Here is a 17,980-nt window from a genome sequence, read left to right as displayed (position 1 = left end):
GATATACGGAGATATACGAAGAAAGAAAAAAAGTGTTGTGGTCTCAACGAGTTGAAGTTCCACTGAAAACAAAACGTCACATAGGAATATAATCAATCAGTTCACTGGATTTTCGTAATGAATATCATCTTGTTGCTTCATAGTGTTTATTTTCATTTTCATCGGTGAAAACTTAAACAAAAATACCCCCTTCATCCCCTTCATTTAAGGCCTTGTTTTCGATTTTTAACCGTTTTGGGGTACAAATAAATGAGAATAAAAACATTGCTGTTCAGTCATTATATATATATACACGCTCCATCTCACACACGTATAGCCTACATTCGTCCCTTCACTGCAATGACTTATAGTATACAGTGTACAGCCTACCTTGTAGTTACAGCGTAAAATGTTGTAAGCTTCATCGGTATAAAAAATAATAAAAATAATCGCTCGATCAATACGCTCTCTCGGATGCCAAACACCTCTCTCCAGGTTATTGTATGCATACCTGTCGGCCTAATTCTTACTCTGCATTTTATGTTACAAACAATCCTAATTCCATGCAATGTTAAATATAGCTTTACCTTGGACGGGGTTATCCCGTTCCACACTCTTTTCATGATCCCTTGCTTCACTCCCTTGCCTTGCCCCCCCCCCCCCCCCCCTCCCAGCCGTTTGAAATTCCTAGGTACGCGAGTAAATAAAAACGACGCAATTATTTTACTAATCGTGCATTGAATAATATATTTCAACTTTTTTCCTTTCCCCTTAACCACAAACTTCCTGGGGTTTTTCATCCGACATCTAACCTCAGCTCACTGGTTTCTCAGGAAAGCAAGATTTTTGCCCATGAGCAGATTTGAAATTAGTCATCTACTATTTCTGTCTTAGAGAGGATTGAATTGAGTTCAGGTGGCAGAAATTTTCATCATATTGTTCGTTACTTGAGGGAAAAATATTCTTTCGAGGTCATCTCTTTATCGTTGTCAGATTTACAATTTATTCTATTACCAATTTTCCCCTTACAAAATTTAAAGAAACACAGCTATGTATGTACAGGTTGTATCGAAGAAGAGAGAAAACAAATTTCATATTTTAAATTAAATAATAAATTATAACATCAGTGACACTAAAATCTATGTTGCTTGTAAAAACAACTCAATCGCAGTTTAAGGGCACTCCAATTAGGTTTCTCACATGTTTCTAGGAACGTGCATTAGTGAACACAACCGTTCCGAAAATATTATGCAAAAGTATGACTGAAATGCTTACAAGTTGTGAAAGCATAGTATTTTGACTGTCACTGATTGAATATTTTTCTCACGAAAAAAATATAAAATTTAGGTTTCCTTCGTTTTCATTTATCTCCGTACAGCCTTTGGTAGCTCAGTTGTGTTGCCCCCTTTGTAGAATCGGTGTAATTCAGGCAAGGTTTATAAGATATCAAAACCATTTAGGTCCGGGTTCGGGCCTTTTACTCCAGGCTGAAAATAATATGATTTGAACAGATAAAGTAAAACCAGATAAACAAGATTTCATCAAAATCTGCCGAGGAGTAACAAAGGTCTGCATTTATGTCGGTAATGCAGTTCTATGCTTGTCTCATGGATATGCATTGAGCTAGTTGATGATGTCATGTCCCCACTCATATTTTATTCATATGATATTATATTTATTGATAATTTGGACCACCAAGAACGAACACTTTTATTGCTGCAACTCATTTTCTTGTAAGAGAGACATACACCCACGTATGGAAATATCATGATTTGCCAGAGAGGGTGGGAACACGACATCTTCAGCGCATCTGTTGAATATTCATGACGCCGTGTATTTTAATGTTTTCAATATCATGGTTAAACATAAAGATGCAATAACTTCGCTATTTGTAAGGAGATTTTGATGAAATTTTCAGTGTTTTGCTCAATGAATTTTACTATCTTTATTTGGATATAATTATTTTCAGCCCCGAGTACATCTTTAAGCAGACAGCGGGGACATGGTGTAGACCTATCCCTTCCTTCGGACGTTCAATTTCTGAAATCTCATGCAAATTAGCCTATATCCGCATCCTAATATAGAAAATGATTGGCTGTAAAATCACCTACCTTCAACCTTAAATGAATATATTCCAATTAACTGACTATTACATGTTTATGAATAGAACAATGGATATAAATAGGGATATGAAAAGTAACCTTTTGTGTTATAATCAATACAAATTAGCAACGAAATTAATTTTGATAGAGGGAAATGAGATGAATAAAATTTGGAAACTCATAGAGAACAAAACGACAAGAAAACGGAAAAGCTGTACACCTGCAACAGCATGACTATTCGATAAAATATTCCTTAATAAAAAGACAGAAGAGATGAAATGAAACTTATCAATGAAATAATGTTGAGTCTTGAATGTCAAAATATGAAAACATAAATGTACTATTCAAACATGGTGTCTCAGTGATATAGCATCCGCCTCATGAATGAGAGGTCCTGTGTTCGATCCCCGGTCGTGCCATACCAAACATGTTAAAGATGGGACCATCTGTTTCATTGTCAGGCTCTCGACTTATTAGAATGGAGAAGGATGCTCATTATTGTGTCCGCTGGGGAACAGATCATACGTGACTACCCTGGGAAAAATAAGAATTATAATAATGATTATTATGCTCCATTGCGCTCAGTAATATATCATGATATTGAAGTATTGTTCCTAAAACAGTGATGATACTTCAAATAAAATTGTAAAGAAATCTTGAATTTTATTGTTGTATGAAAAGAAGAATAAACACTACAAAGAAAAATACGATATAATGAGACAAGAAAAATTTCACACGACCATAATTATAAAGCTACAAATTATGGGTAAATCTAGTGTTCAAAATTTTTTATTTTTCAACATTATCAACATCTTTGCACATTCTTTCTGAAATATTTAAACATAGATCATACCTAGGCAACTTCGCAAATAATAACTGAGGATGCTTGCGAAGTATAGCACACTCAATCAATTTCCATCCACCTAATTGATGAACCTGCAGAGGATGTAACGCTTCTCCGCTTGGCTTCAGTATATGGTCTTAGGATATTGGAGCATTTCCGTAAAGTGTCATGCAACAAGTGTCAAAATTTATGAAGGTATATCGACGATTCAGCAATGGATCCCAGGGTGCCATTAACTTTATTGGTACTTATGAGAGATTCAAGATGAATCATCGATCCTCAACATTACCAATAATCTTTCCTGCATTTTGCCCTAGATATAATATAACTTTCTTGCAGGATTATGATCAAGAATTTATCTTCAGAAACATGTGAGTGAACTAAGCGACCGTGCGCTTTTCACAATCGCCATCATAATAATAATAATAATAGCCAATTTTTATAAAGCGCTTTTCCCAGAATGGCTCAAAGCGCGTTACAGCATATCATTACCCCGGTCATTGGATTCATTTCAATCCCGCACGAAAAGTGCACAATTTCCACTCCCTGGGGAGCATTCCTTGCATTCATCGCAGCCTCATTATGGCGCTGGCAAAATCAAACATACAATATCTTTCGCATCCTACCGGGTACTCATTTAGCACCTGGGTCGAGAGTGGCAAAGTGTGGATTAACACCTTGCCAAAGGACGCTAGACCGCGGTGTGGGATTCGAACACACGACCCTCTGTTTACAAGGCAAGAGTCAGAACCACTACACCACGGCTCTCCCATCATCATCATCATCGTCATCACCACCACCACCACCCTCACCACCGCAATCCCCATCATCATCCTGATCGTGACCATCATGATCATCACCATCATCACCATCATATTGAAAAAGAAAGAAAGAAAGAAAGAAAAGAAGAAAGAAAGAAAGAAAGAAAGAAAGAAAGGAAAAAAAGAAAAAAGAAAGGAAAAAAGAAAGAAAGAAAGCGGTTAGTTGACCTACCAATCACATCGCTTGGACTCATGATTAGTGACTAAGCAGATAAGTGTTATTAAATACTTAAAAGACCTACTGGAAATTAGATTTATTGGGATGGAAAAGAAGATAATCTATGATAGATGTCTCGAAAACCTGTGCAAAAATAGAAAGAAAAGAAAAAACGAATGAGTGTATTTATACTACCACATATCGTGGTAGCGATACCAGATCGCGGAGCGTTGTGGCCCAGTGGATTAGTCTCCGGACTTTGAAACAGAGGGTCATGGGTTCGAATCCCAGCGATGGCGTAATTTCCTTCGGCAAGAAATGTATCCACATTGTTCTACACTCGACCCAGGTGAGGTGAATGCAAGTATCAAAAGCGCAGTTGAGTAAATGCACATAGTAATTGCGCTATATAAATGGACATATCATTATTATTATTATAATTATGGAAACGTTGGATAATAGTGGACTGGATAGAAGCAGGCAATTGTTCCTCTCATTATCAATTCCCTGGTAGAATTAACAAAGAGAGGGAAGGAAAGATATAATAAATTGAGTGACGGAGAGGGTACACTTAAAGAAAAATACTCTACTTTAAATCACCCTGGTCAGAGAGCATAAAAGCTGGTCAGTTTCCGGTCAATAATGAACAGAATTTTGTCATTTTTTACATATTTATTATATACATTTTGACAGCAAACTAGTAATTTTTATGGAGTCACTAGACAACGACCCCCCCCCCCCGATATAATGTCTTCTATGAACCACTATCAAAAAGTCGGAACCGAGACATAGACAATGATAAAAGAATTGACGCATGATAAGTATATATAGGAGGTGAAATAGTCACTGTAGTACGCTAGCTCTAAAATCATCATTGAAATCCATAAAAGTGCATAAAATATATCATCCATTCTCTTTGAAGAATTGTTTTTCAAAATAAAACACGATTTCTTCCTGACATTATCCTAACACATCTCCACATTTCTCGCCCCTCTCCTGCTTTTATTGTACCCTGCAGTGGCGTCTTCCAGTTTGGTTCTTCCTCAGCTACCGGATCTTTTCCACTTGTTACGTCATCTCCTACTTCATATACGACTTGGTGTGTGGGATCGCCAAGAACGGCAGCCGCCATTTCATCTATCTCTCCACATGGGAGAACTTTGCATTTGATTGCTACTTCGCCGTCGCTACCGCTAACCTGGTGAGTGCATGGTTATGATGACGACGACGATGATGATGATGACGATGATGGTGATGATGTTGGTGGTGGTGGTGGTGGATGATAATGGGGATGGTGATGACGGCGATGACGATGATGGTGGTGAAGATGGTGTTGATGAGGATGGGATGAAGAAAATGATGGTGATGATGACGATGATGATAATGATGACGACGATGATGATAATTGATGATGATATTGATCCCGATGTTGATGATGGTGGTGGTTATGATGGTGACGATCAGGACGACCACACAGGTCATTATGGCGAAAATTAATAAACATTATGGTGACGATGACGATGATAGTGATTATGCTGACTATCACGACAATCATGAGAGTGGCGATAAATTAATGGTCACTGATGATGACGATGATATTGCGGTGATTACGACTACGATGGTGATAAGATAGTAGTGCTAGCGGTAGTGAACATCGTTATCGTGATTGGCATGGACGTTGATGGGTATACATTGATGGCCATGGTGACAGTTATTATTATTTTTTGTGGGGGTTGTATCAAATTGTTTTTCGCAAAAAAAATAACCCCCCCTCGAAAAAAATCTACCATACAGTTTTGTTTGATACGGACTATAAAGCATTAAGTTAAGGTAAGACCGATCCCTGGTTACTGGCTGAATAAGGGTTGGTTTACTTTATCCTGATGTGCTATTAATCTATATCATCTTTTCAGATATCTCAAGTCGTAAATATTATTTTAGGAAACAAATTCAAAATTCATTGTCATTTATTTGCTTTGTTCATTGTTATTTGTCTTTTACAAAATAATATTATCTATGAACCAATCTATCTTCACTGCAGATCGTTAGTCTGCGTAAGGACCATTTGGAACGTTTAAAACAGGAACAAGAGCGAAAGAAACAGGGTATCTTCCAAAGGTTTATCAAGAAGTTCAAGAAGAAACCCAAGGAAACCATCGCAGAGAAGAAAGACGAGGAAGATGGTAAGAAATGGTGACAAAGTGCAACAGTGGTGTAAATCCGGTACGAGCGGGGGGGGGGGGGGGCACCCCCACATCGAGGGCTGTGAAAGCGCGGTGTATCTATCACTTTTGGTCCTGACAGCTAAGGCCTATCACGGTTTTTTTTTTCGATGAAGAATGAAGACTACATGATGTCCAAAACATCATTCAAGGGTGTGTATGGGAGTGACTGCATCCTGCGGCGAGCGAGCGTAGTGCTGTACTAAAATATGATATTGCCTGTCAATTTTCACTTGAACTTTACCACTTTGCGTAAGTGCTGTTGCACTACTCAACGTCATTGAAGAAAAAGGCTTTGATTTCTGTAGGTTTCTGTATTTCAACGACATGCATCAGTAGGTTATTTTAGTGATATAGGATGTTTGTCATCTTCTGGTTAAAAAATAGATGACAGTCCCAGAGGGATTTTGAGCATATGCAAAGATCTCCCATTCCATAAAATCGTCCGATTACTTTTGTGATATAAGAGTTGCCAATTAGGTTTGCATTCGTCACAATTTCATTCATTTATATCCTTCCTTTGTCAACAGAAACACCACTGAGTTACAAGATTCAATGGTTCCTCTTTAATACTACCGTGCCAATGTCTATCTTAGTCACAATCATCTACTGGACAACTCTTTACATGACTCCAAATGACCCTGATCTCATCAACAAAGCTAAAGTACATGCCATCACTATGCTTCTCAGCTTCACTGAGCTCTTCATTACAGCCACACCCGTGCGCTTCTGGCATTTCATCTACCCGATCGCCTTCGACCTCATCTTTGACTTTTTCTCCGTCATCTACTGGGCTTGTGGTGGAACCAACGCAGAGGGCGAGCCATACATCTGGCCATTCCTTGATTACGGCAACGAGCCAGGCACCGCTGGTGGAGTGTCACTAGGGATGATCCTTTCCCTATTGGTGCTTCAGGGTATTATGTATGGGTTCTACAGACTTCGATGTTGGTTGGCCAGCAAATGCGGCATGAACCCCGACCTGGACCTGGTCGGAAACGAGAAAGATGGCTTAGTCCAAGGGCTCGTCGAGTCACCCTGTTGAACAACCGACAATTCATAGAATTTAGGAAACAAGAAACGCTTGTATAATTTCTGTTGTTGGAGTTAAGAGAAGATGGACCATAAGTAACGGGATGATGACTCAGTATGTGTACATATACTTACTAAAGAGTTAACAGTTTACATGGCTTCTACTAAACGCAAATCAGCTTCCAAAGAAAAAAAATAATGGCTCTTGCTGGCCTTTGCATGGCACAGGTACCCGTGATCATGTGATGGTAAACGCTCTTAGGGTATAATTCTTTGTATATAATAATGCTGCGAAATATCTTTGAAATAGCACAAACTTTGTGTATAATCATAAAAATTATTATGAAGTAAATTAATATAATACATGTTTCAACATTCTGAATATTTTTGTTCAAAGGTAACTATGAAATGAGGCTATCATGATTATGTCAAGTGTAATGAAAATGGCAATTTCTTCATTAACTCGACCTACAGGCACCAAGTGACCCCTTCGAATTGGTTTGATGAGGTTTTGAGAACCATATCCAATGCCGTCAGTTGTTTCCCTCATCAATATCCTCACATTAAGGAATTATACTAGTTAGGATACTTTTTACCGTTATAACGGAAACATTCACCTTTATCATGTTTTATATATCATCGAGTAAAATTATACTGCAAATATGCCTTGCTCGGATCATTTAATGTACATGTATATATTTTCTACCAATTATAATTATCAAAGATTTGAAATTTATTATGGTTATGATGCATAGTTTTTTACGATGTGCTGAAAACAACATTGATAAGGAATCAATTCTTAAACTGCTTCAATATCATGAAAGCAGAATGAGAAAAGAATGAAAAATTGGATGTACAATATAATAGAATTTATACAGCTATCCTTCTCATCGTCACCAGCACGTCTCTTTCGACATTGTAACCTTTCATCATATTGTTTATCTTTCCATCATGATCACAATCAAGGTCATAATCACCCGTGATTATCCTCTACCTTTCCTCCTTTGGCAATTATTTCTGTTTTTAAACTCTTTCTTCTGTCATTCAATCATCCCCTTCTTTCTTCTCCATCATTTGCTGCTTCTGCCTGTTAACCTTCGCCTTCACAAATCTCGTCATTGTCATAATGATTATAATTGTCATTACTATTAAATTTCATCATCATTTCTTTCATACTCGCATTACCCCATACCATGTATTTAATACTAAAGCTTCAACCGCATACATTTTAAATATATTCAATCGATGCATCTCTTTCATCATAAGGATTCATGAACATTATCGTTTCAATCTTTTATAAATCAGTATTGCTGGCTGATACTCACTTTATTGCGCTATAATATTTTAGTTATTGTTATTATGAAGTGTATCCCATATGTATTGTATGTATACAAGTATACATTATATTGTCAAGTGTATGTAATAAAATATTTTCAGATATATTTTTTATTTTCTTGCTATATACCACTTCTGTCAAATACTAGATAGAAAGCAATAAAATAATTTTTACATTCATTCAGTTTATTGCATCATGAATGGATAAGCGTTTCCTTCTGCATATTCCAAAATATACATTTAATACGAAGTACAGTATAAAATCGTTTGTAATAAAAATACAGATATCCATCCAAAGTACTATTAAATGATTTGAGTACAAACGCATAAAGACAATATAGAATAAATTTTGTTCTATAAGAAAATACTCATAATTTTGAAATATCAGACAACATTCACAACACTAAACCAATTACCTTGACATTGGAATGCAATCATCTAAAAACACATACTGTAACAAAAATTCATATATATATATTCTTTAAGAATGAAATGAAGACTGTACATAAAAAAAGAATAAATAAATAAACAATAAATAAACTATGATTTTCCTTAAAAAATTAATAAGAAGAAATAAATGCACTTGCCTAAGTAATATAAAATGATAAAAGGGACATATTTTCATCCGCTTATTTTCAGATTACAAATGTAATATTTCATTTATAACAACTTCTATATATTATAAAAATATATTGCCGGATTTTTGAAAGACGTTTTCAAAATATATATACATATCATTTTTATTACATGATAGTAATGATTATACCCTCTGCTCTGTTTGTCAATCTGATTAAAATGATAGAAATGTTTCAATTCATGATTTCAAGTTAATACTTAAATAATTGGTAGATACATCCTTGTCAAGAAATTTAACATCCATTCTAAGTTTTGCCAAGTACATTATCCTCCTAATGATGGCATCATTTGTCAAAGAAACGTGGTGCGAATACCAAATTAATTTTGATCAAGAGCAAATAAACTGATTAACGAAATAAAAATCATAAAATTATGACAATGACTCTCCCAAAGACTGAAAAACAAATAGAAAATATATTTAGAAACTATGGAAATAAGTAAAATGCACAATATTTTCAATATTGTCAATGATCTTCTTTTTTTTCATTGACAGTGTATAATCTTTGAAAGCTCACAAATTGCCTTAACAAGAATGCACATGATGGTTAGGAAAGGTACTGTCTGCTTCACACACTATTACAAATTTTGCCCTATCAAACTTATTAGAAATGGAAGACTATAGGTTGAAAATTTGTGTGACATGCATGTGCGACCCAACCTTGACTAATGGTTTGAATAATATCACATATATTCAAAGGACATATTTGTACATGTATGCAGATTAAAATAATTTACATCCTTTCAATGCAAATTATTTCCTAATACAAAAATCTAATATGATTATTGAGAATATAGTCCCTTTTGTTAAATATCATAATCTGAGAAACATTCAGTAGGCCTACCTAAAATGGCACTTTATAATCTAGAGCATTGTTCAGTCAATAGTAATCTATCAACTTATAGCGTTATCAAGCAGCCCCCCTGAAAAAGAAATACAGTCCATTATGAATATTTGTACATGTAGAATAAAATGCTGACATTAATTTGCATTTTCATGACATTCAAACATATTACATGTATTTACAGTTGTGTAAAAGGCACTTATTACACTTTCATCAAGTTTGGAAGAAATGGACAAAATGAATCAAGAGGTTGGAATGTTCCAACCCCTTGCGACAGGTGGAGAGTTGAAGATTTTTTTTTCAAACAATCACTGATAAATAACTTGTTAGGTTCATCTTACAGCTGCAGCACGCTTCATTAAATCTTCACTGTAGCTGGAAAATTTAGTAAATGATGCAGAACATGATTTGCTGCATTACAGATGATTACACTATCATACAGCATTAACACAGGATCATATGTTGAAGAAAGTTTTTACTATCATCATTATTTCCTCCATCAAACCTTGCCAGATGTGATGAATACTTCCATGACCAGGTTCTCATAAGTTCATAGAGCTATGTCTTTCTTTTGGAAAGCTAAAATAACATGGTCTAGTTGCTAGGTTACCACGAAGCAGGTGACAAGCTTTGGTATTGAATATGTTTTCAGAGTTTTCAGTTAAAACTCTCTAAACTCATTATAACCTAACTGTAACACATAGTAAAACAGACTGAACACTTTGAATTATTATTATTATCATTTTGTTTGGCATCATCCATGCCTGGGAGGCAGAAAGCAAACTGATGACCTGCAGGTCTCTCCTCCGGATATAACTGATTAGGGTAGCGGTGTTTCCCCATACTCCATATGAATAGTACATTGCAAAGGTGGTTACTCTCCTTTAAAAGGGGGTTCCATAACCCTCCACTTAACGTCCAATCCGAGGGATGGAGTGATTTCAACTGTAACATAGCCTGCATCTATGAAACAGGAGAAGGTGCACATTAACACACATGTAAGCTTCAGTCATCTGCCCAGGGTGAACACGACGAACCCACGACCTTTGGTTCAATAGGCTGATGCTTCACCGACAGAGCTAACTCACTCACCCATAATGTATGGTTCTTGTAACATAAACATTAATCTCATATTTGGCAAAATTTATGATTTCTAGGTGAAATAATTGTTTTCAATGAAATATTAAAAAAAAAAATCATTTGAGATAACAGAGCATTTAAATAGTCTTCTACAAAAATAAATATATTCAGGTAAGCAAGGTTAAACTATACCATCAGTTTCATTGAGTTGCAATATGATATCAAAGTTACCATACCGTGGCAGGTTAAATGTTTTGTCTTTTAAAAATCATACAAGTGCAATGCTCAGATTATGATCGCGATACTCGGTAATAGAATAATCAACTAAAATTATGTAAAGATAGTTTTTTAGTCTATATTATTTCTGGCTTCTTGCAATTTGTAGAAACTCACAAATTTGTAGAAACTCACAAATAATACATGGATTCATCTGAGACTAGTATATATATATATTACAGTTCAATCTGACTGGAAGGAAACAAGTGAAGATCCATGTTGACTTCCCCTGCAATATTTCAGATTCTCAACCATACTTGTCTTCTTTCAAGTCTCCAAGTATGTCTTTGGTCAGTTTCACGACGAGTCTGTCAGCAACGACTACATTGGATATTTGCGGGTGTGCCTAGTGACCAGATCTTCCAATGGGTCATGACTGTCAAATATTGCTGGTAGCCATTGAGAGGAGTCTCTGATTCTGATTTTACGAGCATTTATTCTGAAATAAAAAAAGTAATAAAACTAGATTAACAATAATTGAGAAGTAGGCATTAGTCTTATCAAAACAATATATAGCATTACATGTATGTAATAATATTTAGCTAGCCCAATGTCATAATCTTAATTATAGGCTGCATACAGAATGACTTAAAAACTTTCAAGAACTCAATCAAGACCATATTAAATTGAGCATTTATTGTACTTAAATAAAATGGTGCATATAAAATCAAACAATTGCCCATCGTTGTCTGCCAACCAAGAAGAGCTTCGAAAAGACTAATCAAAGGGTTTGCTGCTGCTCGAAAATATAAAAAAATCGTTAAAAAAAAATATTTTTTTCTTGTTGTCTCATTCTTTGAAAGATTGCACACTTGATTTAGGATAATATATGGCTGGAAAGAGTATCTTCTCCCAAATAATAATAATTTAATAATGGTATTTATTCATCATCGTAATCTCAAGCAAGCAGATACAAAATGATTTACAGAGTACTGTATAAAATGATTAAAATACAAAAACATTATGATAGCAGAAATTCTGAATTGTAGTTTGTTTACACAATAGGTGGCCTGTAACAAAGTCCAAATATGTATTATAATTAAATATTAAGAAGTATCAACAGAATGTGCACTTACAAAAGAAAAATAACTAGAGAGTGGAAAACAAACGAATGACCGAGAAAGAGAGTCGGGAGAAAATTAATAGAAGAGAGAGAGAGTGTGGTACTCAGGAGAGATAGAACAAGGTGGAGTCTAAAGAGAGAGTGCGAGAGAGCAGGGGGAATCAAATAAATAGAAAAAAAGGTAGTCAGAGCTATACAAGGTATAGGAAGATAAGAAAGCAAGGGAAGCAGAGAATTGCGAATAAAAAACATAATTCTCACAACTGGTAATACAATACATGTGTACTGGATGGGTTAACTCGTGCTTAAATTGATTTTTTTTTTGTTTAATAAAGATCCCATTGATGAGTGAGTGAGTACATTATAAGGATCGAGAAATGTTTGGATGGATATATTGTAAACTGTCCAGGGGGTCTATAGTAAATAAAATAGTTGTAAACATTGACTTTTAAATTCAGCATGTTCAGTTGATAAAATGAAAACAAATAACAAAAATATAAATACAATTTAGCAGAATCTTAGGATTCAAAAGAGTACAATAAAGACATTTGATACCATAAATAATTTGATACCATATTTATGTGGTATGTGAAAAACGCTTGGAAAATAATTAGGTATTCTTTGCAGTGACGTAAATTTGTATTAGCATGAAAGTAAGACATTTCATTTAATTTATTGGTTTCTGCAACACTTTTTCATAAACACATTAACAAAGAAAATACAATAATGTTATACGTATAACTGACAAGCAAAACATTGAACAAAATTGCATTTTCTATCAAAACATATCGATTTTTAGAAGGTTGCAGGGGCTGCCACTATAAGCTAAGCTTGACTGCGTGGCAACCTCAGAAAACAATGATAATTATTATTCATCCTACATATCTTAACGTAAGGGTGCAGGTGCATAATGGCGGGGGGGGGGAACGTTTGGTCCTCATAATGTATGTTTTATTTTTATTCTTGGTTGTTGTTTTTTCTGTGTTTAAAATTATGTGTTTCATAAGATATAGAGAAAGAACAATTTTCCATTTAACTTTGTGAATATTTATTCAATAATAATGATTTAATACCTTTTTTGAAAGGAGAAATGAATCTTAATTGTTTTTGAGTGAATTTGGCAATGTATTTCATATGTCAGGCCCATGATGTCTAAGTGTTTTATGTGCTAATAGTGTTCTAGGATTGTCTAAGTGAATATTCTGACAAGTGATATGAATGTAATTTGTTATTACATGAAAAGAAATCGGTAAATACAGGAGGAAGCAGTTTGTAATGATATTTCTACATAAAAATAGCTATTTGTAAAGTGTTTATATCATACATCTTATACGTTTTTAGACAATAAAAAAAGAGGATCAGTGTGTGAAAGATATGTTGATTTTGTGCAGATCCTGACAGCTTTCTTTTGTAATAAAAGTAAATGTTCAAGGTTAGTTTTACTACAGTTTCCCCAAATAAGGTTACAATAATTAATATATGGTAGTACCAAAGCATTGTATATCATTAAAAGGGAATGCTCTGGCAAAAAATACTTTAAATTTGTATAATATTCCAATTCCTTTAGCCATTGATGAGGATATATTGCTTACGTGTTGGTTCCATGATAAATGTTTGTCTATTGTAATACCAAGAAATTTCACATATTCTTTTTTATCTATGGGCTCATTGTCAATTAGAATGTTTTGGGAAAAATCATCATTCCCATGAGTAGTTTGAAAATGAACAAAATGAGTTTGACTTATGTTTAAGGATAACTTGTTACATTTAAACCACGACGAAACATTTTTTAATTCCAAATTCATTTTATTAATCAATTCATCTCAATTTCTGTGAGATAACAAAATGTTGGTGTCGTCAGCATATAAAATAAACGAAAGAATTTGGGAAGAATTTACTATATCATTGATATATATTAAAAACAGAAGTGGTCCCAAAATCGAACCTTGTGGCACTCCACAATTAAGAAAGGACAGTGGAGATTTAATATCATTAATAGAGACGAATTGTTGTCGATTTGAAAGATAACTTTTAATCCATGACCAGGCAACTCCACGTATTCCATAATTATATAATTTATGTAATAAAATGTTATGGTCAATGGTGTCGAAGGCTTTACTTAGGTCCATAAATAAAGCGATTATAGGACTTCTTTTTGCTTTTTGAAAGAGAGTTAACAACACTATCAAGTAATTCAGTTATTGCAAAATCGGTTGAGAAATTTTTTCTAAAGCCGAATTGGGCTGGAGTAAGAATTTTATGTAATGACAAAAAAGAATCCAATCGTTTGTACACAATTTTTTCCAATATTTTTGACAAACATGGTAAAAGTGATATAGGACGATAATTCGTAACTTTAGTCTGGTCATCTTTTTTGTAGACTGGGACTACTTTTGCTATTTTTAATAAATTGGGACAACAGCCAGTAGAGAGAGATAGATTAAAGATATGTTCTAATGAGAAGACAATGCTATACAGTGCGTCCCACAAAAAACGAAACCGAGATTTATCGATGATTTATCATAACTTAATCACAAATACAATAGACAAATGACATACCATTGTAAAGCTTAGAATCTCCTCTTTCATCTGAAATTACTTAGATTATTTCTCATTCACGCATGAGTGAGCAAAAACAATTTGTAGAGGGGATACCATTTGGCGGGCTGTATCTTGGTTTCAAGAATAAAACCACATTTTTTAAAAGTTCAATATCTGCTCTTTAATTTGATACCTCAATTACAGAATATGGTCAAGAAATAATAAAGTTCTGGTTATTTGAAATAAGGCTTGAATTTCAATAATTTCATAAAATGAAGAGGTTTTTCAGGCTAGCGTTCAAACTCACTCGACACTCTGTTTTGTTGACGATCAGCAATGCATTAAGTCTTTTTGTTAACCATGCGATATAGCTTCTGTGGGAAACCGGTGAAAACACGTTTATTTAATGAAATTATGGAAATACAAGCATTGTTTCGAGGGAACATAACTTTTTTGCTTCTTGACCATTTTTTTGTGATTAAGGTATCAAATAAAAGAGCAGATATTGAACTTTTTAGGCATGTGATTTTCTTTTTGAAATTCAGATACCCCCCGCCAAATGACTTTTTGGTATCCTTTCTTCAAATTGTTTTTGCTCACTCTTTCGTGAATGAGGAATAATCTAGATGAAAGAGGAGATTCTAAGCTTTACATTGGTAGGTCATTTGTCTATTGTATTTGTGATTAAGTTATGATAAATCATCGCTTAATCTCGGTTTCGTTTTTTCTGGGACGCACTGTATATTACATGTTTTAAAAGTTTTGTGCTGATTCCGTCATATCCTTTAGATTTTTTAGATGCTAAGGCTTCAACTAATTTAAGTATTTCATGTTGATCTGTTGGAATAAAACACATTGTATTTGAGTTGGGCTCGGAGAGATACTCAGAAAATTCTTACCATCACTCTGTATTTTTGAAGCCAGGTCAGGACCAATGCCCGTGAAAAAAAGATTAAACGCTTGAGCAATTTCAAAAGGTTCAGTAAAGAATTTATTTTCAACTTCAAGTTTTTCAATTTTATCATGGGGTTTACTTTTGTTTATTAATTTGTTTATGACATTCCAAGTTGCATTCAAATTCCCTTTTGCGTTTTTTATTCATTTTGAATAATGTTTATTTTTCGAAGATCGAATTACGCCGGTGAGTGTATTTCAATACTTTTTATACTTGATAAAATTATGTTCAGATCTATTAGAAATGAATGATTTATAAAGTTTATTACGTTTTTTTGATAGACTGTAAAATTCCTCGAGTAATCCATGGATTTCTGATTTCATTTCTACGCTTCTTGCTTTGAATAAGTGGTATATTTTTATCGTAGTATTGAGTGAATTTATCAATAAACAATTTATAAGCAACATTTGCATCATTTTCTTCCAAATTTTCATTCCATTTCTCATTGGTTAAATCTTCAATCAAAGCTGAAATAGTCTTTATATTTTCTTTCCTGTATGTTTTCCTAATTTTTTCTTTATTTACACTTACTTTAAATTCTGAAGAAATAAAAAATATTGGCAAATGATCCGTAATATCATAAGTAAAAACTCCACTATTGTTATCATTGCTAAAAGAATTTGTAAATATAATAAATGTTGCTGACGTGGACGTTATTCTAGTAGGTATGTTATCAATGCAAGGATGAAAAGCATATGAGGAAAGTATATTGAGAAATATGTTTGCATTATTGCTGCTATTTTGATTCCTCACTTTATTAGAATTATTATAAGATGGTTTGTTATATAAAATATCTGATAAATCAATATCAAAATCGCCCATTATTATATTTGTTTATTTTCACGTGATATCTTCTCAAGTTCTTTATCAAAATTATCAACAAAATTGCCGATGTTGTTAATAGGCGGTCTGTATAATGTTCCTACTATTATATTTTTACCAAATTTGTTTTCTACTTCGATAAAGAGAGTTTCTATGTCATTAATGTAAATGTCTGATCTTACTTTGTATTTTAGCTTTGAGTTCATATACATTGCCACACCTCCTCCTCTGCCTCTTTTTCTATCAGCATGTAACATGCGATAATTAGGTATATTATATATGTCTGGGGAATGTGAACTCAGCCAAGTTTCAGAAACACCAATAATTGAAAATGAAAACGTGTGTAGGGAATTTAAAAAAGTTTCTACAGAGTCAAAATTTATGTTAATACTTCTTGAATTAAAGTGTACAAGACTGAGATTATTGACGTTATCATTTGATTCAAAAGCTGATATAAATTCTTGGGAGGTATAATAACAGCAATTTTAAATATCATTCCTGTTAATGTTATTTATTTGGTCTATTTCATCTAAATTAGAGTTCATTTGAAAAGGTAGGTGACACCTGTAAGGACCAAGCGCAAGGGAAGGTGTCGGGGGTGTGGTGCAGAGTGCATGTAGTCATGTTTGAACAATTCTAATATTGAAGGGAACAAAGCAGTTACAATGTGGTCTCAAAAATATTTTGTTTTGTGTGTGTGGGACTTCGGTTGTCTAAATCGTATCTACACAAAAATATACATATTATATATGAAAGTAGTACATCAATAATGTTCTTTTTATGCTTAAACGTTGAACAAAATAAATTGAGCATGATACAAAATAATAATGGATGAATTAAATATATCAAGTATACCTAAGATATCAAGGATCAAAACAAATCCAGCACTGAAGGGCCGCAAACAGCGACCAACCGAACAACGGATCCGTTTCCAATCCAAAACTCATTAAGATCCAATCTTTTAATTTTTGAATTACAAATTATCTGATATCATATTCAACATGTTCAAAGCATTCATGATAGATGATCCATGTGAAAAAAAGGTAAAAGGATTTTGCCTGAGAAGTCGTAAGTAATTTTGGTCCATTTGGCAGATGCCTTAAAATGATTCAAGACAACAACAGCAAAAAAGAAATGTAAAAATATAAAGGAGCTTAGGAAGAACATCTGAATTACCTAACATTCTATGGCAATTATTGAACGGAACGTCAAACTGCCAAACATAAAAAAAAACGATATTATAAAATAAAGAAGACACTTTAGTATTAAACTG

The 17,980-nt window shown here is 33.9% G+C and overlaps 2 protein-coding genes across 3 annotated transcripts in view; one reads left to right on the top strand and one right to left on the bottom strand.

Moving 5' to 3' along the window:
- The window catches only part of LOC129253647 (protein rolling stone-like), a 21,804-nt gene extending 12,805 nt beyond the window's left edge, over window positions 1-8,999 (top strand). Inside the window, exons 2-4 of the mRNA XM_054892070.2 lie at window positions 4,922-5,104; window positions 5,945-6,086; window positions 6,656-8,999. Of these exons, the coding sequence (XP_054748045.1) occupies window positions 4,922-5,104; window positions 5,945-6,086; window positions 6,656-7,170 (840 nt within the window). The 3' untranslated portion in view covers window positions 7,171-8,999. The remainder of the gene's footprint in view (window positions 1-4,921; window positions 5,105-5,944; window positions 6,087-6,655) is intronic.
- LOC129254958 (uncharacterized) overlaps window positions 8,666-17,980 on the bottom strand; it is a 26,599-nt gene continuing 17,284 nt past the window's right edge. For both annotated transcript variants that reach the window (XM_064107864.1, XM_064107868.1), the window contains exon 8: window positions 8,666-11,765. The gene's annotated coding sequence lies outside the window, so the exon portion shown is untranslated. The remainder of the gene's footprint in view (window positions 11,766-17,980) is intronic.

This window comes from Lytechinus pictus, chromosome 2, assembly GCF_037042905.1.
Source record: "Lytechinus pictus isolate F3 Inbred chromosome 2, Lp3.0, whole genome shotgun sequence".
NCBI classification, from domain to species: Eukaryota; Metazoa; Echinodermata; class Echinoidea; order Temnopleuroida; family Toxopneustidae; genus Lytechinus; species Lytechinus pictus.
This window is presented reverse-complemented; position numbering and strand designations above follow the sequence as displayed.